The sequence below is a fragment of the Equus asinus genome, chromosome 14 (assembly GCF_041296235.1).
Source record: "Equus asinus isolate D_3611 breed Donkey chromosome 14, EquAss-T2T_v2, whole genome shotgun sequence".
Classification (NCBI taxonomy): domain Eukaryota; kingdom Metazoa; phylum Chordata; class Mammalia; order Perissodactyla; family Equidae; genus Equus; species Equus asinus.
In genome coordinates this window covers 16,260,112-16,286,199 of record NC_091803.1, presented here as the reverse complement: position 1 = coordinate 16,286,199, position 26,088 = coordinate 16,260,112, and the positions used below count along the sequence as shown (strand labels likewise).

The following is a 26,088-nucleotide window of genomic DNA, read 5'->3' as shown; positions in this document are numbered from 1 at the left end:
TGAAAACCAGGAAACTCAGAATTGTTCTGACCCCAGCATTGTCACAGGCTGACAGTATGACCCCAGGCTAGTCCCTCTGCCCCCATCATTACCACCTGTAAAATGGGCTCCAGGGGAAGCACATACTCTGGAAAGGAAGAGCCAACACACCAAATGCCATTGGTAACTTGGCCAAAGGCTTGTCAGGCAAAGATGGCAGGGCTCTGTGAGGGTCCCATCTGGGCCCTGTCCTCGGACAGGAAGCGCACGTGTGCTGTGGCCCCCCCGGTGGGCTTTGGATCAGACAGGGAAGTCATCTGGAGACGGACTTGGTCTCAGAGTGAGGAGAACTGGGAACTGCTGAAAACCACACACAGTGGAGCAGGCTGCTGTGGGAGGGCGGGGCAGCCTGTCAGTGCGAGCATCTGGGCCTGGCTGGATGGCAGGCAGTGTGCGCTCAGGGAGCCTTGTCGAATCCACTCAGATAGGCCTTTCCCTTGCTAAGCCTGCTTCCCTGCCCAGTTCTGGCATCCCATGTTTCTCCAGCTGGAAGTGAAACTGAGGCTGGGTGAGAGGTTACGGTGATTGCGGGTCATTTCCTCCGGAGTAGGACTAGTCTGGGGAGCGGGCATCTTGCTGAGGCCCTAAATCCCTGTCACCTTTACTCGCACAAAAATAAAATGAAGACAGCGCCTTTGGAGAGATTTCCTGTTGCCGCTGTCTTAAGGCAAACAGCATCGTAGGAGAAGACGGCCCTTGATGGGCAGCAGGGAAGCATTTTCTGCAGACCGTCTGGACTGCTGGGGGCTCCAAGGGTGGGGGAGTCCCACCCTACCCCACTTAAACCTCCCCTCTGGCTCTGGTTGGAGCAAAAGCAGAGTCAGGGCAGCCCCAGCTGTGTGGGGGCCTCATGGGTGATCTGGGGGAGCCAGGCTCAGCTGGCCTGCTCTCTCCTCCCCCCTGGTGGGAAGAGCTGATGCCACCATCACCTCCTTCTCTGCAGCCTTCCAGAACTCACAGCATTCCTCAGCAACTCCTGCACCTTCCCCCTCAGTGATGCCCAGCTGGTTCCCCCAAGAGCAGGGCCAGCCCCTCTATTCCTTCTCAAACCTCCGACAACCAGATCCTCCCGCTGCTGCCGGCACCACCTCCAAACCCAGGAGGTCCTGGCTGTCTGACCAAACCTCCCCAGAGCTCCTCTGGAAAATCAGCCGCCCTTTCCTCTTCCATCCTCTGGACTCTACCTGCCCCTTCTCCGGGCCCTTCCAGCGAGAACCACCCACTCCAGCTCAAGCCTGCCATTTTTCACTCTCCCAGGCTCCTTCCTCTTCATCTAATTCCTGTCCTTCCTCAACTCTGCTTTCCCCTCTGGCTCCCAGGCCACAGTTTCCTCTCCTTTATCAAGCAAATTTCTGTAGAGGGTGTGGCACGCATTGTCTCCACTTCCTCAAGCCATGGAGATCTGACTTCCGCTCCCACGACTCCCGTGACCTGTTCTCCCATGGCCGCCAGAGTCCTACTTTGCATGCCCCGTGCTTCTCTGCAGGCCTGCCCTCTTTCTGGTACATGCCACCATCGGAAACCTGCTTTTCCTCCTGGCTTCCAAGATGCACTTCTCAGAGTTTCTTCCCGCCCCTCTGATGGCTTCTGCTCTCTCCCTCATTCCTGTCCACTTCCCAGATGTTGGTTCCTCCAGGGTTCTCGTGTCCTCAAGTCTCTTCCTCACATTTGCCTCCCCTCTTCTCCCTGGAGGATCTCGTCCATTCCCCTGCTGGAACTCTCTCCTCTTAGTGAATGACTCTCGAGTCTTTTCTGGTAGTCTTCTCTTGATCTTGAATGATCTTCTCTTTCCTTGAATGAATGAATGATGCATTTAAGAACCAGAACACCCTGGGAAATATGCCATGGAGAGGTTGCAGTGTCCATCATCATAAGAAAAGTCCTTGAGGGTTTGTGCCCTGTGCTAACCCTGTGCTGGTGCTATGAGGGGGAGGAGGAGAGAAAGACATGTCCCCTGTTCTCTGGGTGGAACCACAAACCTCCAACCTGAAACCAGGAATTACTGGCAGCTCTCAACAAGAAAAAACAACGCAGTCACTTGAACTGTTTATCCTTCAGGCCCTGCCCATGTTCAGTAGGGGAAGAGAGAGAAAAAGAGAGGCTAGAGTGGTCAGTCAGGAAGAGTTCCTTAGAAGAGGCAGTGTCTGGAAGACTCGGCGGCCAGTCTCCCAGCTCTGCTCTGGAGGCAGGGGCACTATAGACCAGGCGGAATCCTGGGGTCCCACTAGAATGTTAGCTCCTTGAAGGCAAGATCTGTAACACTTTTGTTTACTGCCGTATTTCTGGTGCCTAGAACAGTGCAGCTTGCCTAATTTTCCCTGAAGCCTCAGTTTCCTTCTTTACACAGGGGAGGGGTTGGATCAGAGGCTTCTTCTAGCTCAGGCAGCCTAAAATAATGTGAAAATACCACTCTCAACAGCGCGGCAAGCTAAGGAGGCTGAGGCAGCCTGGATTACTCCCGGGCTAAGAGGAGCTGTTTGTGGTGCTGAACCCAAGGCCCAAGGCGGAGAGGTGACAGAGGGCTGGCGACAGCTGGTTGTGTGCCTTCCGGTCGACCTGGCGTCTGACTGGGTCTTCACTTCTTAGCTCAGAGTGTCGGGTAGTGGAGGGATGGTGTGGGCTCTGGCATCAGACATCCCACGTGTCTAAACCTCTAAGTTCAACGTTAACCCCTGGGCTCTGGATCCCAGCTCCACCACACCCCAGCAGTGTGACTTGGGCAGGTCCTTGACTTCTCTGGGCCTCCACTCCTTCATTTATAAAGTGGAGATGTCAGCACCTATCTCACAGGATTGTTGAGGAAATTAAATGTGGCGTGAATGTAAGCGTGAGGAACAGTGGCTCGCACAGCAGGCATACGTCGCTACTGAATGAGCACCACCACCATCTCAGCCAGCTTGGGCTGCTATAACAAAGTGCCATAGACTGGGTGACTTATCAACAACAGAAATCTCTTTCTCACAGTTCTGGAGGCTGGAAATCCAGGATCCTGGTGCCAGCATGGTCGGACTCTGGTGAGAGCCCTCTCCCAGGTTGCAGACGACTACCCTCTTGTAACCTCACATGAGGGAAAGCTAGTGAGCTCTCACATCTCTTCTTATAAGGGCACTAGTTCCATTCATGAGGGCTCCACCGCATGACCTGATTACCTCCCAAAGGCCCCACCTCCAAAGGCATCACATTGGGATTAAAGTTTTAACATATGAATCCGGGGAGGGAACACAAACATTCAGTCCACAACAACCATCATCCTCATGATCACTTGCCTGGCAATGGTGCTAAACTGATCTTCACTTACTCCTCTGCCTGGCTGCCTCCACCCTCTCTGCCAACTGTAGGGTTCTCTTGGGAGTCTCTGAAGCCCTCTGACCACTGGGCAGCCCCTGTGCTCACGCCTCTGGCTTCTTAGCGCTGAAACCCACCCCCCTCATAGAATGGCATTTTGAGACATGGAGAAATTCAATGCCCTCTTAGAATGAGATGACAGGACCAGAGCCAGCTGAATGGCTCCACCATGGGAGGAGGGGGTGGGGGTTGTCTGATTTTAACCCTCCATGTACTATAAGAGCCATGACACCTCCCACTCAGGAAAGAGTCTCAACAGAAGCAGGGCCACTCCCAGGGCTTTTTGTCCCCAGGCATCATCTTTCCTTTAGTTAATCAGCTATTTTGAATGACAGAGTCCTCTCCAGTCTGCCCTCCATCCTGGTTACTAGAACATCATATTGCTGTAGTGTCTGGATGTGATCCCAAAGATGGCAGGAGCCAGTGGAAAGTTTTCAAGAGGTGTGATGTGGTCAGACAGGTGATGGGGACTTTCCCCTTTGGAAAGTGGATCTGATGAGTGAAACTGCAGAACAGTGGGGCAGCTGGTACACTGATCTGGCGGAGAGGTGATAGTGAGCAGGAGTGAGGTCCCAGAGACACTGAGAGAAGACACGCTTTTGTCCTTGGAAACTGACTGATGTAGAGAGTCTTATTTTGCCCCCGAAACCCCCTGAGGTTCCCCACCATCCATACAATCAAGTCTGGACTCCCCGGATGGCATTCCAGGCTCTCTAGATCCAGCCTGGTCTCTCACTTCCAGCATCACACAGCAGCCACCCCGACCCACTGGTAGTTCCCAGCTATGCCCTGCACATTCTCATTTCCACACCTTTGCTCAGACTGGCCCTCAGCCTGAAACACCCTAGTCCCTTCTGCGCAGATCCAAATACACCCCATCATCCAAGGCTGCCTCTAAAAATCACTTTACCCATATTCCAGGACAAAAGTAAAATCTTCTCCTCTTTGGCATATATACAATGTTTTCTTTACTTGTGGCTGCTATCTGTTCTTTTTTTTAAAAAAAAGATTTTATTTTTTCCTTTTTATCCCCAAAGCCCCCCGGTACATGGTTGTATATTTTTAGTTGTGGGTCCTTCTAGTTGTGGCATGTGGGATGCCACCTCAGCATGGCTTGATGAGCGGTGCCATGTCCGTGCCCAGGATCCGAACCGGCGAAACCCTGGGCTGCCACAGCGGAGTGCAGGAACTTAACCACTTGGCCACAGGGCCAGCCCCATGTTCTCTCTTTTTTTTTTTCCACTTTAACAGACAACTTTTAAGAATGATTATTTTCATAGTTACATAATATAACACAATGTTTGGGAGAGAGGGTTCATGTAAAACAATATTCATAAGTTACTTCCTAATACAGTGAGCAAATTCCAGTCTTTTTTTTTCTATGCATCTAATTTTATCCTTAGTGTGACCTCTCTATGCCTCATTATTTTATGTATAAGATGGGACTATTAATGATAGTACCCATGTCAGAGGCTTGTTCTGAGCATTAAACGATTAAATGAGATAAATATACATAAAGTGCTTAGAAAGTGCCCAGACCTGCGTTAGTTATTATTGTCATACATACCGTGCCATATTTTTACCCTGCACCATGAGGAGCTAGGACAGAGGCCCCAGGCCTGACGCATCCCTGTTCCTGCCACCACCCCACCCCCACCCCAGCCGGCCCTTGGTAGGTCTGGCATGAGGGCTGAGTGATGAGCAGAGAGGGCAGCCCTGTCCCTGGCGTCCTGCCCTTCCTCTGTCTGGACTCATTCATCTGTCAATTGGCCATTAGGCTCCTGGCTAATGGGAAACAGAGCCCGTTAATTAGCAAAGCCACGGGCATGAAGAAGAGCACGTGATGGGCGGTCTTTACCCAGGTCGGAGTTCTGCCCATGGTGGCCGCTCCAACACGTGTCCCAGACGTTCTTGGTCCCTCTGTAGTGCACTCTGTTGGGGCCTGCCTTGGTCAGCTCTGTGTGGCTCAGTTTCTTCTGTCACAGAGGAGTCGTGCCTCCCCTGCCTATTCCACAGACGTGACGAGGAGTAAACTACATCACAGATATAAACTTAAGAGCAGGAGATATTGAACAAACCTAGTCTTCAGTGCACACAGCCTCACCTTGTCTACAAAGCAGGGAGGGGTGGCCGAGCTAACACCCACAGCGGGGAAGCCCAGCTGATTCAAGGGCTGGCCTGTTTGCAGAGGAATTTTCAAGGCCAACCGCATTGCTGAACTTACATCTTTTCCTCAAAGGTCCTAAAACCATAAGGGATGTTCTTTTCCCTCTCTGGGCCTCAGTTTCCTCATCTGTAAAATGGGGGAGGGGGGGGTGCAATTTCTCTAAGTCAGGAAGTGACTCTGAATGGGATTTGTCAACTGTGGAGAGTATTTAGACATTAGAGGACCTTAGTGTTAGTGGTCTTACCAGCCAGGAAGGGCAGGATAGGAGAACCCAGGGTTCTGGCCCTGGGACAGCCTGCGAAGCAGATGTAGTGGTACCGTTATGCACACAACCAGCAAGAGACCCTAACCCTAACCCTAGGCCCATTTATACCACTGGAACTCCCAGGCCAAGCCTTACCAGAAGGTTCTGAGGCCTTGTGCCACTCCTTGAGCCTGATCCTCGAGCCCTATGCCTGTCTTTCAATGCTCCCCGCAGACAAGATCCCAAGTAAACCTCCCAGAAGGGATTGGACAGTGACAGAGGCCAGATGCTCAGTGAGGGAGGGTGGGGCAGAGGGGGAGCTCTGTCGTTAGGAGGCAAGAAAGGATTCCTGCAGAAGGCGGAGCCCAAACAAAGCTATTTTATGTTGTAAATAACCTCCATCATTTCTGTGTCAGGATAAACGGAAGCTCCTTCCACCCATTGGCTCACCCACACAATGTTGGAGGGACCCTTAAGTTTTGCTAAAGACTGTGTTTTATGTGTCAGGCATTTGTGTGGCTGAGGGCTGTGTGGGGGGTGACGGCCCGGGGAGGGTGGGGGGCTGGACAGGCCGGGGAGTTGGAGATTTCAGAGACAGGAGGCAGGAGGCTCCAGGAAGAGGAGCGTGGGGAAGAGCAGAGAGATTTGAAGGAAGGGATGTGGGGGAGTTTGGCTCTTTGGGGGCAAGGAGAATGACAGGAGCCTCGCCTCCATCACACCAGAAAAACCTTCCTGCCACCTGTGCGACTTCCAGCTGCCAGGGCCAGGCTGGCATCTGAGAATTGAATGGCGTTCTTGAGATTGGCCTCAAGGCTGGCCAGTCGTGTCAGATTCGGGGGACATTCTCTTTTGTTTTAAATACAAAATCAGTCTTCAAAGAGCCGATTAGTGGGTCTCTGCTGGAAATTTGTCCCTGACAACTGTCACCTTGTAGCTGTGGTCTGCCTTTCTTGCTCCGTCTCCCTTTCATGGGTCACAACCACCTTTCTCCCAGGAAGAGAAGGTGTTGGTGTGTGAGAGTCTGACAGAGGTCCCTCTGTCTAAGGATGGCAACCATGTGTGGGACAACAGTCCCAGGCCAGGCCTCCTGTCAGGAGCTTCATAGACAGACGCTTCCTTAATCCTGGCCTCAAAGCTAGGATATTCTTTTCCTCCGTGGATAGATAAGGACCAGGGAGCATGGTCATGCCTGGACTCAGACCTGTCTGTGTGACTGCAAAGCTCATGTCCCATCCTTACTGCTCCGCCGCCCACGCCCCGGCCTCCCTGGCTCTGGGCCGGGAAAGCGCCAGCCAGGTGAACAGCACCCAGCAGCGAGGGCAGTTCTGCTGAAACCAGGGCTGAGGCTCCATCTGGGAGGGGCACCGTGTGAGCCAGATGGAATGAAAAATGGAAGATGGGGGTGGGGGGCACCACCCTGGAGCCGTTACCCTGGAGCTAGGCCTTTGCGGGTCACTTCTGGGCTTGTGCAATAAAAAAAAGAAATTGCACAGCGCTGTTACCTCAGCGAATTCTCCCCCAGCCCTATAACACAGTCCTCACTCTCATCTCGGAGAAGAGGCTCAGAGAGGGGCATGGCAGGCAGCAGGTCACACAGTGACTCAGGGACAGTGCATGATGAGGGCACATGTGCAGCTTCAAAGCTCAAGCTCCTGCCTGAAGCCCAGGCACTTTTAGGAAACAAGCACCACTCCGCAAAGTGCCAGCAGGGAGCAAACATCTGTGGCAGAGATGGCTGGGGGCTCCTGAGCCAGCCGGATGTGGGGACAGGACGTGGCGGTCCCTGCTGAGCCAGGGGAAGAGCTCTGCAAGATGGATGGGGCGCAGCGGAGGCGACAGAGGGCTGAGGCCCGAGACACCGCCACCCGGCAGTGATTGATGACAGCGGGGCCATGACAGCGGGGCCGCGGGACAGGAGCAGCTCTGGAGGCTGCAAGGAGGAGAGGAGGAAGGCTATGAATATTTCAGAGATGTCCTGGGGCAGGGGGCTCAGGGACTAGGACAGCTGGGTTAAGGAAAGACACCTTTCAGAGAGGGGGGCTCAGTGAGGGCAAGGGGGCTGGGGAGGGGGAGTGGAGCGCAATGACCAGGACGGAGGGACAAAGAATCAGTGCCGGGAGGGGACTCAGTGAAGGGAGGGGCCTCGCTAAGGAGGAGGAGGCTCCCTGGAAGGGTGAGAACTTAGAAGGGGTGAGGGCCAAGTGAGGAGCGAGGCCGGCGCTCTTTTTTCTCTTTTGTAAAATACGGCGCCGTTGAGTCTGGGGGACCTGGAAGAGAGGCTCCCCATTGGGTTCCCCAAATCCCCGCCTGAGCCTGGAGGGGTCGCGGCGCAGACCCAGCCGCCGCCAGCCCCTCCCCGCCCCGCTCGACCTGTGGGCGCCGCGCTGGGAAAGGGCGGCGGGGAGGGCGGGCCGCCGGGACAGGTGGTGAGCCGCCCTGTCGCCGGCAGCGTGGTGGAGACCCCGCGGCTGACCGAGGGCGCCGAGCCGGGCCTGGAGTACGCGCCCTTGGACGAGGACGACGGCCCGGTGGACTGCGACTGCCCGGCCGCCTGCTACCGCGGGCACCGGGGGTACAGGTCAGCGCCCCCCGCGGTTGGAGGGGGGGGGGCCTTGGGGACAGTGCCGCCCCTCCCACTTCACCGCCGCTCCCCGCGCTTTTCACCCAGGACCAAGCACTGGTCCAGCAGCTCGGTGTCGCCGCCTCCAAAGAAGAAGAAGAAAAAGAAAGGCGGCCACCGGAGAAGCCGGTGAGCGCCTCCTACCCGGCGGGAGGCCGCGGGAGGGGCGCGGTGGGGCCCCCAGGTGCCCACCCCTCTTCAGGCATTCCTGGGCTCCGCCCCTCGCTGAGCCGCTCTGCCCTGATTGAATCCGTCCCCCTCACTGTGCTGCCCCCCACGAAGTGCCCTTCCCCTAAAAGAACTCAACCTCACTCCTCCCCCCTCACTCAGCCCCTCCCCTTCCTCAAGCCCCCTCCCCACATTGAGGCCCCCCATTGACACTCATCCGCCCCAGAACTGGACACACTGATGTGGCCCCTGTGTTACCCCACCTGCTAGGAGTCCCCCTGCACCACCTCACCATCTGTGGGGCACCCACCACCTCGAGTGGGAGTGGCCTGGGGAGGAGGGGTTTGGCTGGGTCTCAGCTGTGGTTCTCCATCTTTCCGTCCCTCTTCCCCTTCCCTGAGTGAGACCCTGGTGAATGTCTGGGGCCCCAACTAACCCCGTCCAACTGTCTGTCTGTCCTTTCTCCCCTGGCCCTCAGCAAAAAGAGGAGACTAGACTCAGAGTGCAGGTCAGTGATGAAGGCGGGCAGGGACCTGGTGGGGCTGGGGGCACATCTGCGGGTGGGAGAGACTCCAAGGCCATCCCCCAGAGGGCAGGAGGCCTGCCACCTCAAGGTCTGGACCCTGGACACCGCTAACGTGCCAGCTTTTCCCCACAGAGGCCAGAAATCCCACCCTTGGAGCCTCTAACTTTTGGGTTTGAAACAGTCTTTGCTTAAATGCCAAGGCGTCTGAAAGATCCCCTTAGGCACCTTGCCCATCCCTGGGGCCTTGGTTCCCTCTGTACAATGGGCAGTTGGCTTCATGGCCTGGAATCCCCTTTCCAGCTTCGATGCCCCAGGCACGCAGGCTTCCCCAGCCATTTCCCGCTGCCCCTCCCTCTCGGGGGCCCCAGATCACTAGAGCCCAGCTTCTGTGTCCGCAGCTGTGGGAGCGCCTCACCTCTGCGCAAGAAGAAGAAAAGCGTGAGGAAGCACCGCAGAGACAGGTACCCTCCCTCCCCTGGGGCTTCCTCTCACTCCTGTGGGGCTCTGGACCAGGGCTCTGCACATCCGTGCCCCCAGGCCACCCCAGGTGGGCTCAAGAGAACCCTTTTATGACCCTACAGGTCTGATTCTGGGTCCCGGAGGAAGAGACGGCACAGGTGAGTGGTGCCCTGCGAGATGTGCACAGAAGCTAGCGCCCCCTGCAGGGACCAAGGCCCAAAAGAAGCCATGATGGGAGGGGGTTTGTGACGGTCCTGCCCTGCTCCATACTCCCACTCCAGGGACTCCTTCCCAGAGCCAGGCAGGGCACAGAGAGAGGGGGCAGGAGGAGCAAGGCCAATTATTGGCAACTCTTGTCTGCCTCATGAGTCAGCCTTGATGTGAGCGCCCCAAGAATTTCCAAACATGGTAGTTCTGGTGTCCAAGGGGTATGTCTGTGGACATGTCAGTGGGGAAGACAGAAGCATCAGGACCCCGAATTCGGAGGGAAAGGGCGTGCCAGACAGAAGAAAGGCTCAGTGGGTAGGAGACAGGGTGGGCTGGCTGTGGCTGGAGGTGGGGTTTCTGGGGGCAGGTGCCAGCCCCCAGGAGGACCAACTACCAGGCTACGGAGCTGGCCCCCAACCAAGTGAGGCTGGGAGCCAGCATGGGGCCCTGAGCAGGACAGTAACTTGTTCAGGATGGAGTGAGGGAGGGGAGAGGACGAGGAGAAAGGCAGGAACTCAGGGGCAGGGGTGGGGAAAGTAGAAAACTAAGCATAGAGGGAAGGAAGATGGGGGACAGTTGCATCCCCACTGTTGGCATGGTAACCAGACCCCCTCTCAGCAGCCCTGAGGAGGGGCAGAGCCCTCAGTCCCATTCCTGCAGTGGGAATTTGCCCATGTCCACTTCCCAAGTGGGGAAGGAGGAGCCTAAATAAACTCCTAAATCCTGGCCCTCCAATTTCCCCAATTTCCCATCTCCTCTCCACCTCCCACCCCTCACCCACCGCCCCACCCGGTTCTCATGGGCCAGTGTGGGCCCCTACTGCCCCCCAGTGGTCACCATCAGCTTGCACAGATCCTCTGACCAACTACCCTCAGTCCTGGGAAGGACCTAGGGGTGAGCCAGGGCCAGACCAGCTCCCCGACGGGAGACTGAGGCCCAAAGCAGGCAGCATGGGTTCCAGAGCCCAAACTTTTGACCTCCCGGCCTGCCCCCCACCCATTCTGCTCCTGTGAGACATGCATTCCTGTGGGGCTGGCCCAGTGGCACAGCAGTTAAGTTCACACATTCCACTTCAGCGGCTGGGGGTTTACTGGTTCAGATCCCCGGTGCGGACCTACACACTGCTTATCAAGCCGTGCTGTGGCAGGCTTCCCACATATAAAATAGAAGAAGATGGGCATGGATGTTAGCTCAGGGTCAGTCTTCCTCAGCAAAAAGAGGATTGGCAGATGTTAGCTCAGAGCTAATCCTCCTCAAAAAAAAAAAAAAGGAAAAGAAGGAAAATACATTCCTTTGTTTCTTAGCATCAGCTCATATTTGGTCAGAGGAGGCATCTGTCCAGGCCTAGAATGCTAGAGCTGGAATCTGGTGGCATCGGGGAGGGTGGGGCTGAGAACCCTGCAGGGCCCAGGGGTGAGGTGAGACCTTCGAGGCTTAATGAGAAACTTCTCAATTCTTTTGTCAGCGGCAGAAGGAGCTGGGCTATGGGCCTACTCCGGAGACCTGGATGGGAGGGGATGCGATGGGATGGATGAGCAGCTTTGGGGCAGCCCTGGATGGGAGTCAGAGGAGTAACCCCAAAAGCAAGGCGATCGTGCCCAAGGGGAAGCATTTCTTTCCTAAAGCCCTGGTGAGCTGACCTGGGGCAGGCCACAGTCTCAGAGGACAGAGAAGCAGGAAGCCTGCACTCTGCCAGAGCCCCATCTGAGGGGACCTGGAGCACACAGGACACAAAGGAAGTGTGAAGGGGCCACTCCCACCATGGTGACTCATCAGAGGGCCCTGTCCCAAGACCAATTCCAGAAGGACAAGCAAGGCACCCTTCCTTCTGGGGCCATGGCCACATTACCTTTGGCACTGCCAGAGGGAGCAGCAGGTGGGGCCCAGGCAGGAGGTGACCAGGAGCCAGGACTTTAGGAGAAGGAAGGAACAGGCCTGGCCAAGTGAAAAGGACCAAGGCAGTGGGGTGGCTTGGGCAAGTCGACTCCAGGAGGGGGCTCAGGTCCCAGAGAGGAAGGAATCTCAGATCCATACCTGGGCACAGCCTGGCTCCAGGGCTGGGAGGCCCCACCCTGCCCCTCCCTGGCTCAGGCCATGCTGTCACACGCTGTCACTGTAGCCTCTGCTTTCTGCAGATCTCGAAGCCCTAAGAGCAAAAGAAAAGAGAAGAACAAAGAGAGGAAGAGGTGAGCTCCCTTCCCCACTCTCTAGCCTCCCCCCCCCCCGCCCCCCTCCCCTCCCCCCAGCAAATCTGGTCTTCTAGAATCCCAGAATCAGGCCCTTAGAGATAGTTCATTTTGTCACTCCCACCCAGATGGGAAAATTCATACCCAGAGAGGAAGCCAAGGGCCCTGTGAGGCAGTGGCAGAGCTAGAGGTGGAACCAGGTCTCTCACCTCCCAGGCCAGGGGCCTTTCAAGCTCAGTCCTTGTGACTCCCTCCATGTCCCTCCCCCCACTCCAGTCACAAGAGCACCAGCTGAGGGGCAGTGAGGTCGTGGGGGCCTGGGGCTGCCTAGAGAAAAGGGCGCCTTTTCCTAATTCCAACAAATGACCCAGGTGGACTAGCTGGGCCCCTTCTGTAGGAGACTGTGGAGGGAGGGGTTGGTCAGCAGTGGTTTCCTTCAGGCCTTCACAGGGCTCCCCCGCAGGGAGGTGGGCAGAACTTAGGTACGGGCTGATTTCTCTCCCAGGCCACACGCGGAGTCGCCAGGCCGCAGGTCCCATCGCCACAGCAGCGGCAGCTCCCACAGCCCCTCACTCTCCTCCCACTACAGTGATTCCAGATCACCCAGCAGGTAGGCCCTGGGCGGCAGGAACGCTCAAGATGTGGCTGAGCTGGGCTTTCTGCTGGGGGAAGGGACTTGCAGATTGAACACCCCCAAGGGCTGGAGACGGGCTGGTGGACAGAATAGCAATTCATCAGTGGGTAGAAGTTTACCAGGGGTGTGCTGGTGCCCACCTGGAACTGGGCGAGGAAGAGCTGCGGCCCTGCCCGAAGGCCCCCCAGACGCTGAAGCGGAAATCCGCCGTGTGAGGGCTGCGCCTCGCTCTCTCTGTGGAAGGGTTTCCCAGCCCAGTGAGGGGGTGGGTGGGGCGCTGCCGTTCCCGCCGGGCGGCGGCTGCTTGCAGAGGGGGCGTCCCAGGCCGGCTTCCCTCTGTCCTCTGCCTCCCAGGCTGAGCCCCAAGCACCGAGACGACGGGCGGAAGACGGGCAGCCAGCGGTCCAGTGGGAGCCGGTCGCCTTCCCCGTCGGGCGGCAGCGGATGGGGGTCGCCCCAGCAGAACGGCGGCGGCGGCAGGCAGCGGAGCGGAGCGCACGGCGGCCGCCCCGGCTCGGCGCACAGCCCGCCCCATGTACGTACGCTTCGCTTTGCAGAGGGTTCCCGCGCCGCGCGGGCTGCGCCGGGCTGGGTCAGCAGTGCCGGGTCGGGGCAGGGTCGCCTCTCGGCAGGGGGCAAGAAGGGGGCAGTGAGTGTGTAACGGGGACGGGGCCGCTTCCCCCACTTCATGCGCCCTCCCTGCACGGAGAGCGGCCAGGAGTGCTCGGGTGTTGCGCCCACCTGGCCCTTAGTGTCAGGGTGCCGGGGGTGGGGGTGGGGGGCCTGCAGGCTTGGGCCACCCTTGATGTTGGCAAACTGAAGGGCAGAGAAGGTTGCCCATGGGGCACTCAGCCAGTTTGGTAAAGAACTGGAGAGGAACCAAGGTCTCCTGCCTCCCTCCCCCCAGGCATATTGGGGTGGGAGGGGGCCTGGACATTGGTTGGGGTTACAGTCAGGAACAGGATTCAAGAGACAGGCTCTCCCCTGGGCATCACTTGGGTCCTGAGCCTCCCTCTCCCCACCAAGCCCTTTCCCCCTCTCTGAGTGCCCTGCCTCCCTCAACCTCTTCCTTAGCCTCCTCCCCCTCTCTCAGATCCCTCACCCGCCTCAGTCCCCTCGCAGCCACAGAGCTGCATTTCTAAAGTCCCTGCCCCCAGGAGAGTCTGTCATTTCCTAGGCACTGCCCATGCTCGGACAGGTGTCTCAGACCTGAAGGTTCCGCTTCCTAAGGCCCATCCTTCCTAAAGCACCTCCCAGGGCACCATCGCTCCCTCAGAGACTCCACACCCACACCATCCCAAAACTGTCCCCGCCCATCCTCCAGGAGGGGCACAGACTCCTTGAGACCCACAGGCGTGTGTGGTGATGGTAGGAGCTGGCAGAGCACACAGGCTTCTCAGCCTTTCCCTGGTGGATGGGCTGGGCCAGGAAGGGGGCTCTCCCAGGCCCCAGGGGAAGCCCACATCCCCTTTTGTCTGTTGATCTAGAGGGCGGGGTAGAGCCCCCGGAGGGAGAGGGGGCTGAAGTACTGGCAGGGGCACTAGGTGGGCACAGGGGACTTCGGGTACAGACCTGCAGGCTGCCCCAGAAGCCTCAGAAGGAAGGGGGCTGCCCCTCCCCAGACCTCAGGTCTCAGCAGCAGACATGTTCGTGTTGGTCAGTTCCATTTTGAGTTTTGGCTGTTTCCTTTCACTCCCTTTCTTTTCTCAAACACCCCTACTCCCACCGCCTCAGTGAGGAAAACCAGAGGCAGCTGACAAGTCTCTTGGTCTCCAGGTTAATTTTTATTTAAGGACATTACCTGTCTGGAGAGACTGCCCCACCCAGACAGGGTGCCAGGCTCCTGAGCTCCAGGCTCCCGAGCTCCCAGGGGCCTGGTTGGGCCATGTGGAGATCACACCAGGTCCCTGGATCTGTCTCAGGGGTGGGAGAAGTCTCACAGCGGTAGCTGAGGGTGCCCAGGACAGGGACTGGTGCCATCGGCCCCAGAGATGATGCCCAACCTGGGCAAACCCAGAAAGGAGCATCGCCACCAGCCCCTCCATGGGCACGGTGCCCCAGACCCCTTCTCATAGAAGCTTCACAGCTTCCGAGAGACACAGAAACGCAGGTTCTCTCAGCCAGGACAGAAAGGAGACCCCTTCCCACTTGTGGATCCCTCCCCCGCCCTCAAGGCCAGAGCAATACCCCCCAAGGACCCTGGGCATATGTAGAAAAAATGGGCACGGCAACTAGATAGACCCCAGGAGAGAGCAGTCAGGGGAGGCAGCCCAGCCTCCAGCCTCGGGGCAGCACCCCAGTCTGTTTCCCTCCAAAATGGGGCTCCTTTGGGCACAGCCCTGGGAGTTTTCTAGGAGACAGCACTTTGTCACTCCTTTCACAAAGCGTGGTCCCCGGATCCTCCCCTACCCTTTGGGCCCTGGGACTCTGGGTCTTGAGAACATCCCAGGCTGCTCACCCACACCCGGCTCCCCTCTGCCTGCCAGGCCTTTCTGAGGAGCGGAATGAGGCTACTTCTGGCTCGCCTCCGCCTCCAGGGAGGTGATGGGGGCCAGGGTCACAGGCTTTGCCATTCACCAAAAACATCTTTGGGAAAAAGTATACAGGGGCGGGAGGGGGATTCTTGGACGCTACCTTTAAAAAACAGAGAGAGAAACAAACGGAACAAAGGCAAAGCTCACCGTTTTTAACCCCGTCTATGTTTTTGTTTGTTTTTTTAGCCTCCCATTTGAAACGTGGTAATATTGTGATTCCATTTCTCATTTAGCGGCAAGGGGAGAGGGTGGGAAAGTTTATATAACTTTTCTTGTTATTTTGTTTCTGTTTGTATTTCCTTTTCCTTTCTTTTTTCTTTGTGCCTTTTGTAATGTACAGAAATGCAAACTCTCTCTCTGGGGTTTTTTCTCTCTTCTGTGTTGTCCTAGAATTTTGCTTTTGTGCGTGTTCCTGTGGGAACCTCTCCTCCTAAGGCAGATGGTTTTGAATCTCCAGTGAACATTAAGCATATACATATCTCTCTATACTTATTTTTTTTTCCTTTGTAATCAGAATTTAAAAGGGAAGGTAACTCCTAAAAAATGCCTCCCACGCCAACAGCGCCTGCCAGCTCTGTGGCCACAGCCAGCCCTCCCTCAGCCCAGACACACACTCGGAGCTGCTGCAGCTTTTAAATTAACAAAAGGGGTGCAGACCACAGTCTCAGTCTTTAAGGAACCTTGGAGAGAGGCTGGGAGACCCAGGGAGGGGGAGGACCTTGTCCCAGGTCACTTGGGCAGCTTCCCGGAGCAATGAGCTTCCTGTGTCTCCTCAGTTCTGTCTAATAGAAGATGGCATGATGGGGACAAGCTGCTCAGCACCTTCCGTTGCCAGGCCTCAGATCCTTAGGGGGCCCTGGAGGAGGGAACTGAAGACACTTGAGAGAGTTTAACTCAGGTCAGGGCTTCAAAGCCAGACACTCTGAGGCAACGGACTGGAGGCAAGAGGCAAGTCCATCCTGGTCTTGATACTGAGGCCAGCTGGCTCCTAACACATCTCTTAGTTGTTCCATCTCAGGCCAGGACTGAACCCCCAAGGGATTTCTGGGCAGCTCAGAGAAGTCAAATGACCAGCTCAAAGTAACACAGCTTTTTAGAGGTAGATCCAAAGGGAGACCCCAGCCTTCTAACCCTAAGACCCCCAGCCACAGCCAAGATGTGGAGAGGGTGGTCAATGGAAAGCCCACTCCAGGAGCCCTGAACGCGGGAGGAGGACTTGGGAGGTAGATGCTAGTTGTCTCAGCTCCTGCCTTCCCCCTGGGGACCCCTCCAGATGTCTACAGCATGCTCTCAGCTCTCTGAGCTCCCCAGCGCTGGGACCTGCCTACGCAGAGACCAGGGTTGAGGTGGGCACACATTATGCAAGCCCACTCTATATGATGGCTGCTTCAGTGGCTCAGGGAGCCCTAAGCCCTCACACATGTGGGGAAATAAATAGTGAGGCACAGAGAGGGAAGGGAGCTGCTCAAGGTCACATGAGGTGGGATGGAAGCGTAAGATACTGAGCCTGAGACCTCAAGGGACATGGCCTTCCATCCCGTCTCACGTGGTGCCTTTACCCGGCTCCCTCCCGCCCCCAGGAGCACAGAGTGGTGCTAGCCTTGCTCTCCCCAGCACGTGGGCCAGAAAGGGTGTGCAGGGTTTGTAGGCTCAGAAGTAAGGCCACTTACTCCTTGGCTCCACCTGTTGCTAGCACTGGAAGTGTCAAGGGAAGCCCGACTGTTTGGTGAGGGTGGCAGAGAAGGTCCGTGGGCAAGGCCCCTGGACTCTCTCCGGCTCTGGCTCAAATCTCATCACGAGATGGGCAGCCTTGGGGAACCCCAAGAAGAGGTGCCCAACGCACTCCCTGACCTGCCTCATCCCAGGCCTCCCCGGGGAAAGAGCTCCCACCTCCAGGAAGGAGAGTGAGGCAGGCAGACAGGAAGGGACCACTCGGTATTTCTCCCAGGATGAAGCCAGAAGGCAGGAGGGATGAATGTTGCTAAAATGATGCCAAAGCCGGAAGGAAAGGGAGTGGGGTTGAATGAGGCAGGATCAATTCAACAAATTGAATCCGCGGTTGCCTTCCCTTTTAAATGCGTGGGTCCCCCTTGCCCCCGTCCACTCTGACTGGCCTTGTTTAAACAGCTTTCTCTCTTCTTTCTGTCTGGGTCCACCTTTCTCTCTGTCCCTGCCTGTCTCTCTCCGTTCCCTTCTGTCTTTCTGTTTCTCTCTCCCTGTCTATTTCTCTCTCTCTCTCTCTGTTTCTCCATGTGTCTGTCTCTTTCTCTCTCCGTCTCCCTCTCCTGACATGGACCCCTCTCCCCATGCTGCCAGCCCCTCCTTAGCCCACCCTGTGGTTCTGCTTCCATCAGCTGCTTCCTGCATGCCTTCCGGAGGTTTTCTGTGTTTTAAAGAGTTAAGGAAAGCTCGGCTACTGGAGCCTGTGGGTAAATTTAAAAAGCAAACCGAAATGGCTGGGCAGGAGCCCCCTCCCATCCCTGGGACTAGACCCAAAGCCACACTGGCTGCCCTCGTGCCAATTCAGAGGGGGTGCGCAGCTTAGAGTCACTGTCTTTCCCCCATTCTGCATTCCCAATGCGGAGACCTTCTTTTCTTTTTTATTATTGCATTCCTGTCCCTGACCGCTGAGAAGGTAGGTACCCGGCTCAGCTGTGCGCTCGCTCGCTCCCATCTTCAGATAAGCCCGGCCACTCTGCTTGGTTTGAATGTGGTTTTCTCTCTCTCTCTCTCTCTCTCTCTCTCTTTCTCTCTCTCTTTCAATCTTGCTCTGGTTGGTTTTCTCCCCCTCCCTTTTCTTTCTTTATTTTAGTGACTACTCATTTGTAACTTGCATTTTCTCCAAATGAGCTACAAAGCTGTGTTTCCTGGTTTGTCGTTTGGTTTTCTTGACTTTCCCTGACAACTTTTCTGGTTCATTCTTCCCTCCTTTCCACCTTCCCCACCCCTTCTTCTTCTCCACCCCTACCCCCTGACCTCCTTCACTTCCTCTCTTTCTCATTTTGTTGTCTGAATGCATTTTTGTGTGGTTTAGCATTCCAAGTTTGTGTTTCTTTCGCTGTGGTTGAGCCGATCTGTTGTCTGGAATAGCTGCTAAGGCCCTCACCCCTGCTGGCCCCTGGGGCCCACCTGGGCGCTAAGCAGTGGTGGAGGGGCCTGTGCTGGGTCTCTTGGCCTCCAGATGCTGGAGGGAGTTCTGGCTGAGGTCAGGCCTGAGGAAAGAGCCCCGTCCCACCTTCTGGGGCCTCCTGGGCCCCCGTGGGTCCTGCCCTTGCAGCAGGCCAACCTTTAGGGTGGGCGCTGGGGCCACAGCTGGCACCAGGGCTGAATCTCACAGCTCCATCTTTGGGGTGTAATGGTAGTTGAACTTCAAGGGGGATGTGAGCTGGCTAGGAGCAGGCAGTGGACTTAAAGGGCCTACTTAGCAAAGTCTCTGTGGGGCAGTCTGGGAGATGGAGAGGATCTCAGCTCACCTACCCCCTGCCTGGACCACCCAACCTGGACGGGGCCTCCCTCAGTCCCCCAGCATCCTTCCATCTTCCAAATTTGAGCTTAATGTGGTCCCTCAGTGCCGGATGATCCAGAAGGGACAGTCAGTAGGAGTCAGGGTCCCCCAAGGTGTCGAGGCAGAACCAGGCCTAGATCCCTGGACTTGTGGCTTGCAGCCCAGTGCTCCTCCAGCCACACTAAGGGTACACGTCAGAAGTAGGTCCTCAGGGACCCCCGCCTCCCCAGCCTTGCCCTTTAAACTGTTTCCTGTCCTATCTGGGAGCAGCTACAGAAGTTTGACATCCCGACCCTGTGAGGCGTCCATCCTCAGCCTTAAAAAGAGAAGGCCCAGCTTTTCACACTCCCCTCCCCTCCTATTGACGCCAGGCGCAGGTCCTGGGGAGCTCACCCCCTCAGAATATTCCTCAGCCCTGGGGAGTGCTGGGAGGGCAGACAAGGAAATTGTGCAGGGAGGGAGAAAGCACTGCTGGTCTGACGGAGGAGACTGTGTCCCAGCCTAATGGGGGGAGTGGAGGCCCCACCCTCAAGGAGTGCCTGATGTGACCAGGGCCCCAGAAATGGGATCCTCAAGTGCTGCATAGAGGGGGTGGTTGTCCCAGACGCTCACTTGGTCTTGTCCTTAAGAACACCAGGATCCGCCAGCACACTGTCACCTCCTCCTCTCTTCTCATTCTTTCCCCTCAAAAATCTCTTACCTAAGCAAAAGAAAAGGTGTCAGGTAGCAGGTGGTACCAAGGAGCAGAGGGGTTCCTGGGAGCAGGGCTCAGGGGCCGGCTAATCCCTCATTCACTCACTCACTCACTCACTCACTCACTCATTCATTCATTCACGCACACACTAAGCAAGCATCCGCTGAGCACGCCCCTGGGCCAGGGCCCATGATGGGTGTCCGTGCCAGGGAAGAGGTGGGCAGACCTGGGCTCACGGCCCCACCTGCCAGACTGGAGGACTGAGAGGGGCAAAGTTGAACCATGGATGGGAAGCTCTTGCTGGTCATGGCAGCCCCAGCCTGAGCACAGCCTGGCACAGTCCATACTGAAGGAAGGAACAAGGGTCTGAGGGCTCATAGAGGAGCGCATCTGACTCAGTGCGAGGCTCAAGAGAGGCTTCCTGGAGGCAGTGGCCTTGAGCTGAGGGTAGAGGTGATAGGCATTAGCCAGGCTGCGGGGTGTGGGGGGGCAGAAGGAGGAGAGGAGAGGAGTTCCAGGCAAGAGGGACAGGAGTCACAAAGAGCAGGCTTTTGGAGGAGATGTTTGGCGGTCCCTGGCCACCCCAGTCCTGTCTGGTGATGAAGTTCCTGGGCTTGGATCTCCCTCAGTTCCTGGGAAGACTAAGATCCAGCCAAGCAGAGGATGAGGCTCACCCTCTGGCAGGATCGTGGGACCTTTCCTGGAAGCCTTCTGGAGGGATAGGTGGACAAGGCCGTGAGATTGGCCCTAGGGAGGTTCTACCTGTCACCCTGCCCAGCAGTGCCTTCCTCCCAACGTCCGCCTTCCTGGCACTTGGGGGACGCCCCATGGGGCCCAAGGTCTTCCTGCACTGCTCTGACCCTGTCAGTCTGCGAGGGGACAGTGAGTTGTACTCTGAAAAAGACCTCTCAGCCCCCGTACAGGCCCACCCAGCAAAGACCCTAGTCGTCCCCATTTTATCAATGGGGAAACTGAGGCCCCCAGAGTCAGGTCACATCCTTAAAGGTCTCAGGGCTGATTCCAGAGTGTTCCACTTTGCCAAGTACTATCATCTTGGGCTATGGCAGCCAGTTGGCTTGCAGGAGGTGAGAGGGAAGTGAGGAAGGGCTTGGACTTCAAGACATGCCAGGCAGGAAGCCTCTAGATCAACACAGCGGCTTGGACCTCCGTGGTTGGGGGCCGCACCAGGATGGGTGGGCATCCACCCAATCAGACCTTTTTTGTTTCTTACACTCCCAGCCCTACAGTGGGAAGTAGAGAGGGCCCTGCAATGCCTGTGGGAAGGAACCTCAAGGCTCTGGGTTTGCTTCCCCCACTGCTGGCCTCTTCCCTGGAGGCAGAAGTAGCTAGCTCCAATCCAGAGTCCGGGGTGGAGCCAGGATTCACATCCAGGACCTGATCCCCCAGTTTAGCATTCTGCCCGCTTGCCTCGCTGCCCCCACCCACCAAAGCAAAGGCTTCCGGAAGGCGGGCTCCAGCGTCTCCTTGGTTGCTACGCATTGGCTTCCAGGGGTCCCCCACTTCCCACCTGGTACCACTTTATACTCTTTGACAACCCAGGGGACAGGAAAGAAACAGGCAATCTGAGGAACCTGGAGACGTCTCTGTCGTTTGCCTCCTCTGGAGGGAAAAAGATGCTGGATGACAGAACCCAGTGCTGGGGGCTTGGGAGCTGTGAGGCACTGGCCACCTGCTGGGGTGGAGGGGGTATGTGTTAGGGGACCCAAGGGTCTCCTAGTGATGTCTGTTGAGAATGGAACTGCCATCTCAGAGGGGTCATGGCTGAAGAGCCCAGCTTTCATCTCTCCTTAGCCTAGGGGGAGGGGTGAGCTGGTGATCAGGAGATCTGGGTGCTCAGACCGGCACGTGGGTACCCAGCGATATCCATTCTGCCCACCCATGCCTGCCTCTGCCCCAAAAGGAAACACCAGGCTCTCCCAGGAGGTATCCATGGCCCATCTGGCTCTGGCCAGCTGCTCTCACCAGCTGTGGCTGGTGCTCACTGCTCACAAAGCCGGCTGTGCCTTTCCACCAATGGGGCTGACTTCTTGACTCTACCTCCATACCCAGGCTGGAGCCAGGCTTGCACAGAGCGGCCTTGGCACAACCCTGCCCCCTGCAGGAAACACCCAGGTCCGTGCCAAGGAAACCACCCTCCTTCCAGTCCCTGGCAGCAAGGTACCCTGAGGGGTGGCAGCTGGTTTTGTTCTTTCATTCCAAAAAGGCTGCTGAAAGAGCTTATCCCGGACCCTGCCCCTCCCCGAGGACTCCCTGGCTTGGCCCTGGCCCTGGCCTTCGTGAGGGCATTCCTCCTTCCTCTGCAAACGGCATTGAGGCCCTACTAGATGCCAAGTTCTGTGATAAAAACTGAGGTTACAGAGCTGAATCCACCCCCAAATCTGCCCTGGAGATGTTCAAAGTCAAATTGGTGCTGGTGACTGGGGGGGCAGGGGGAACGGGACAGACTTATAAACAGACAAGTGTACTCAACAACTCTCTGGAGGGTGGGGGGTTGGGGGGGGTCAAGGGACCTGCAGAAAATTCTAGAATATTTGCTCTGGCAGGGCCATCAGGAATTCTCTCACTTTGTGGATGGGAAAACTGAGGCCTGAATGTGAGAGTGACTTGGACAAGGTCACTCAGTGAGGTAGCAGCAGGCTCTCAGATCCCTGATTCCCAGCCAGGGCCCTTTCCACGGTACCAGGTACCCTTTCTGGTTTTCTGTGCCCCCACTCCCATCCTTGTGTTCGAACTCCGCTTTTGGAAAAACATTTGACTTCTCTATCCAGTGGTCACCCAAGAGGTGCCTGCTCAGGCCCAACGAGCCGGGCGCTGCCAGTCCTTCCTCCAGAGGCGGTGTGGCCTCCTCTCGGCCTAGAATGGGGTGGTTGCGTTTCTCTCTCTCTCTCTCTATCTCTCTTGCATTTTTGTGAATCTAATGATGAACTTACGCTACCACACTTTTCCCTTCTCTTACACATCTTACCTACTAAAGGAGGAAGTGCCACTTTATTGGTAAGTGGACGTTAACCAAGAGGGACTTAAAAATCAGAACTTAAAAAAAAAAAAGAAAGAAAAAGAAAAGAGAGAAACAGAAAGACAGTCGGGTGCTACTGACAGCTCCACAGGTCTCTGCAGGGCCGGAAAACAAAGAAAGAAAAATGTTAACAGAAAAATGTCAGTTCCCCAGGAGTTCAGACATTGTTTTTGATTTTGGTATCTAATGACATTTGTGGATTTTGTTTTTTATTTCTGTTTTTCCTCCCTTTCTTCCGTTCAGTTTTGAGTTCAGTTGTCCCGCCCCGCCCCCACCCCCATCTGTGTGCCGTGTGCCCCCTCCATCCCTCACCCACCCCCACGCACTGGGGGGCCTGGCCTGGTGGGCTGGCCCTGGCCTGGCCTCCCCGTGCCCGCCCTCTCTCTTCTCTCCGCCGGGATCGTCCGTCCCATCCGGGGGCAATGCCAGCCCCCGAACCCGTCCTGGAGCCCCCTCCCTTTCTGCCCCCTCCCCCCACCGCTCCGTCCCTCTTGTGTTTTGCATGCCGAGAACCTTGCATGAGCTGCACTGTTGAGGCCAGAAGGTGGACACTCAGGAGAGGCAGAGGCAGGGCAGGCGCGGGGAACCGTGTGTGCGATGCTCCGGGACTGGCAGCCCCCGGCCCGGGCCCGGTGAAAGCCCCCTCTCTTTCTCTCCCCCCACCCCACCCGTCCGCTCTCTCCCCCTCCATCTCTTGCTCCTTTTCTTGGTCTGTCCTCTTTCTCTCTCTCTTCATCTCTCCTCTTTTCCTCTGTCTCTGTCTGCTGCTTCTCTAACTTCTGTCTCTTTCCTCCCTCTCTCTCTGCATTCGCGATCTCCTCTCTCTTCTGTCTCTGCTTCCATCTCTGTCTCCCTCGCCGCCCCCTCCGTGCCCTCTCTGCCTCTCTCCCCGCCAGAAGCCCAGCTCGCCCTCGCCCAGGGCCCGCGACCAGGCGGAGGCGGGCGCAGCCACGCCGCCCGCGCGGGGCAAGGAGAGCCCGAGCCCGCGCTCGGCGCCGTCGTCGCAGGGCAGAGGAGGCCGCGCGGCGGGCGGGCCGGCCAGGCGGCGGCGGCGGCGGCGGCGGAGGCGGCGGCGGCGCTCGCGGTCCTCTGCGTCCGCGCCCCGCCGCAGGGGCCGCCGGCGCGCCCGGCCCGCACCGCCCAGGGGTTCGTCGCGCTCGCTCAGCAGGGCCCGCTCCAGCAGCGACTCGGGCGGCGGCGGCGGCGCCCCCGGGCCCGGGCCCGAGCCCGGCTCCGAGCGAGGCCACGGCGGGCACGCGAAACGGTGAGCGCGCTCCGCCCTGGGAGATGGGGCCCCCTCCCGGCACTGAGCACTGTCCCGGCCCCGGGGAACACCCTCCCCCCACCGACCCCTCCCACTGATCACGCCCCCCACCAACCTCCAGGAAGCACCCTCCCTACACCGACCCCTCCCCCACCATCGATCACTCCCCACACACAACGAGCCCTCTCTTCCCCTCGCTGATCACTCTCGCCCCAACAGAGTTTCTCATCCCGATCGATCCTTCTCCGCGCCCCCCAGCCCCTCATCCCCGCCAAGGAACATCCTTCTCCTCCTGACTCTCCTCCCCCGTTACACTCACACACAACCTCCACCCCCTCACTAACCCTTCCCTTCCTCCATAAACTTCTCCCATAGAACCCTTCCCCTCTTGAATCCCTTCCCCTCCACTGAGCCCCCTCTCTCCCCAGCTGAGCCCCCTCCCTGTCCCCGGGGCCCCCTCTCCCCACTCTGTCCCGCTCCTTCACTGAACCCCCTCTCTCCCCAGCTGAGCTCCCTCCCTGTTCCCGGGGTCCCCTCTCCCCCCACTAAGCCCCCTTTCTCCCCAGCTGAGTCCCCTGTCGCCATGCCCTCCTCCAGGCCCAAGGAGAGGCCCCCGCGCGCCCGGCCGGCCAGCAACTCCCCGTCCCCGGGCGCGCACGGCCGGCACGGCGGCCCTGAGGAGAAGAGCTCGTCGCGCAGCCCGGGCCCGCACCCCCGCTCGTGGAGCTCCAGCCGCTCGCCCTCCAAGTCCCGCTCGCGCTCCGCGGAGAAGAGGGCCCGCAGCCCCAGCCGCTCGCCGTCGCCCAAGAAACCGCCGGGCCGGTGAGTGCGGGCCCGGGTGGCGGCGGGGCCTGGCGGGGGCTCTGGCGCGCGCGGCGGTGGGGCAGGCCGGGGCGCCTCTCTCACCTTGGCCGGGCCCGCAGGGACAAGGACGGCGAGGGCCGCGCGAGGCACGCCGAGGCCGAGGCCGCCCGCGCCCGGCGCCGCTCCCGCAGCTACTCGCCCATCCGCAAGCGGCGCCGGGACTCGCCCAGCTTCATGGAGCCGCGGCGCATCACCAGGTATGGAGGGGCCTGGGCCGGCCGCAGGGACCCCGGGGTGCAGGGAGGGGTGGGGCTGACGGAGAGGAAGGGGGATTCAGTGAAGGGAAGGGGGCCCAGGGAGGACACAGGCCAGCACTGAGGTGCTGGGGACCGGTGGGTCTCAGAGATGGAGGACGGAGGTTCATCGAGCGGAAGGAGAGAGGCCTCAAGAAGGGAAGGGTCCCCCGTGGGGGCCTGAAGGCCCATGGAGGCGAGGGGCTCTGTACTTGGGTCTGGGTGGGCAGCAGCAGGCATGGAGTTCAGCTCTGGACGATTCCAGCCATCCCTCCTGGTGCCCCTCCCGCCCTCCTTCCCTCCCCACATTCATCTCCTGGCAATGACGTCTCCTTTTCTCCTTCATCTCAAGGTCCAGCCTGCCGAGTAGCCTGTGGCCAGCCTGGGGGCCAGGTGGACCCCCTCTCCACAGGCTGCAGGGGAGATGCCCATGTGAGCTGATCTGGCTCTGTTCAGCTGTCCGTCCGTCCGTCCGTCTGTCTGCCTCTCCTTTTCTCACTAACCTCCCAGCCCCCTGGGGAGTTTGGAGGAGGAGGCACCAGCAGCCTGGTCTCTAGCATGGCGTGGGAGAAATGTCCCTCCCACTTTCCCCACAGGATCCAGTGGGGCTGTGCCCAGAGTGTGGCTGACATGGCAGAAGCCATGATCAGAGCATCTCTGCCAGAACTGGAGGATCTGGGCCTGGGTCTCCAAGGGAGATTATAGTCTGCATCACACTGAAATCCCTAGACCCATGACATGGGGTAGAGGGCCACAGGCAAAATTCTGAGCCTAGCTCTGCCACAGCCTTGTGAGATCGATGTGCCTCTCTGTGTCTTGGTTCTCATGTCCGAACAAGGAGCAGGTCTCCTTGAGCATCTTTTCAGCTCTGACATGGTCTGATTCTCAAACTAGCCCTTCCTAGTCCTTGATGGTCCAGAACACCAAGGGAGGAGAGGGCATTACCTCCTCTCGGCACCCCCAGAGCTAGAGGCCAGACCCCCAGGCTTGGGACACCACCCCCAAGACAGGTCACACACCCCACCTGTATGCGGTGGGGGGGTCCTAAGACAGCCGGACCCCCAGACCTTCCACCTGGCACCCACCTCAGCCCCTCTCCCAGGCTGCCTCCTCCTCCCACTAACGTACACCTGTTTTCTTCCTCAGAATTAACCCCACGCCATGGGGCATTGTCGCCCCCTTAACCACTCTCTTTTCTTTTCTCCGGGTCACAGCTTCCTGGCTTCAAACTAACTCCGGGCCGGCGGGAGGTAGCTGAGTGAGGAGAGGGGGCCGGGCCGTGGGCATGGGCAGCAGTGGCCGGGGGTCTCCTCCTTGTTCCCTCCGAGTCACCTGAAAAACCCAAACCCTCGATTCTATGGG

At 57.9% G+C, this 26,088-nt stretch overlaps 1 protein-coding gene across 1 annotated transcript in view; it reads left to right on the top strand.

Annotated features, from left to right (window-relative positions):
• SRRM3 (serine/arginine repetitive matrix 3) overlaps positions 1–26,088 on the top strand; it is a 61,011-nt gene that overhangs the window by 27,737 nt on the left and 7,186 nt on the right. The window contains 13 exon segments of the mRNA XM_070483938.1: positions 8,245–8,373; positions 8,464–8,544; positions 9,062–9,091; positions 9,508–9,570; positions 9,691–9,726; positions 11,911–11,961; positions 12,467–12,571; positions 12,950–13,130; positions 23,262–23,629; positions 24,227–24,451; positions 24,553–24,690; positions 25,079–25,124; positions 25,126–25,158. Coding sequence (XP_070340039.1) covers positions 8,245–8,373; positions 8,464–8,544; positions 9,062–9,091; positions 9,508–9,570; positions 9,691–9,726; positions 11,911–11,961; positions 12,467–12,571; positions 12,950–13,130; positions 23,262–23,629; positions 24,227–24,451; positions 24,553–24,690; positions 25,079–25,124; positions 25,126–25,158 — 1,486 coding nt within the window.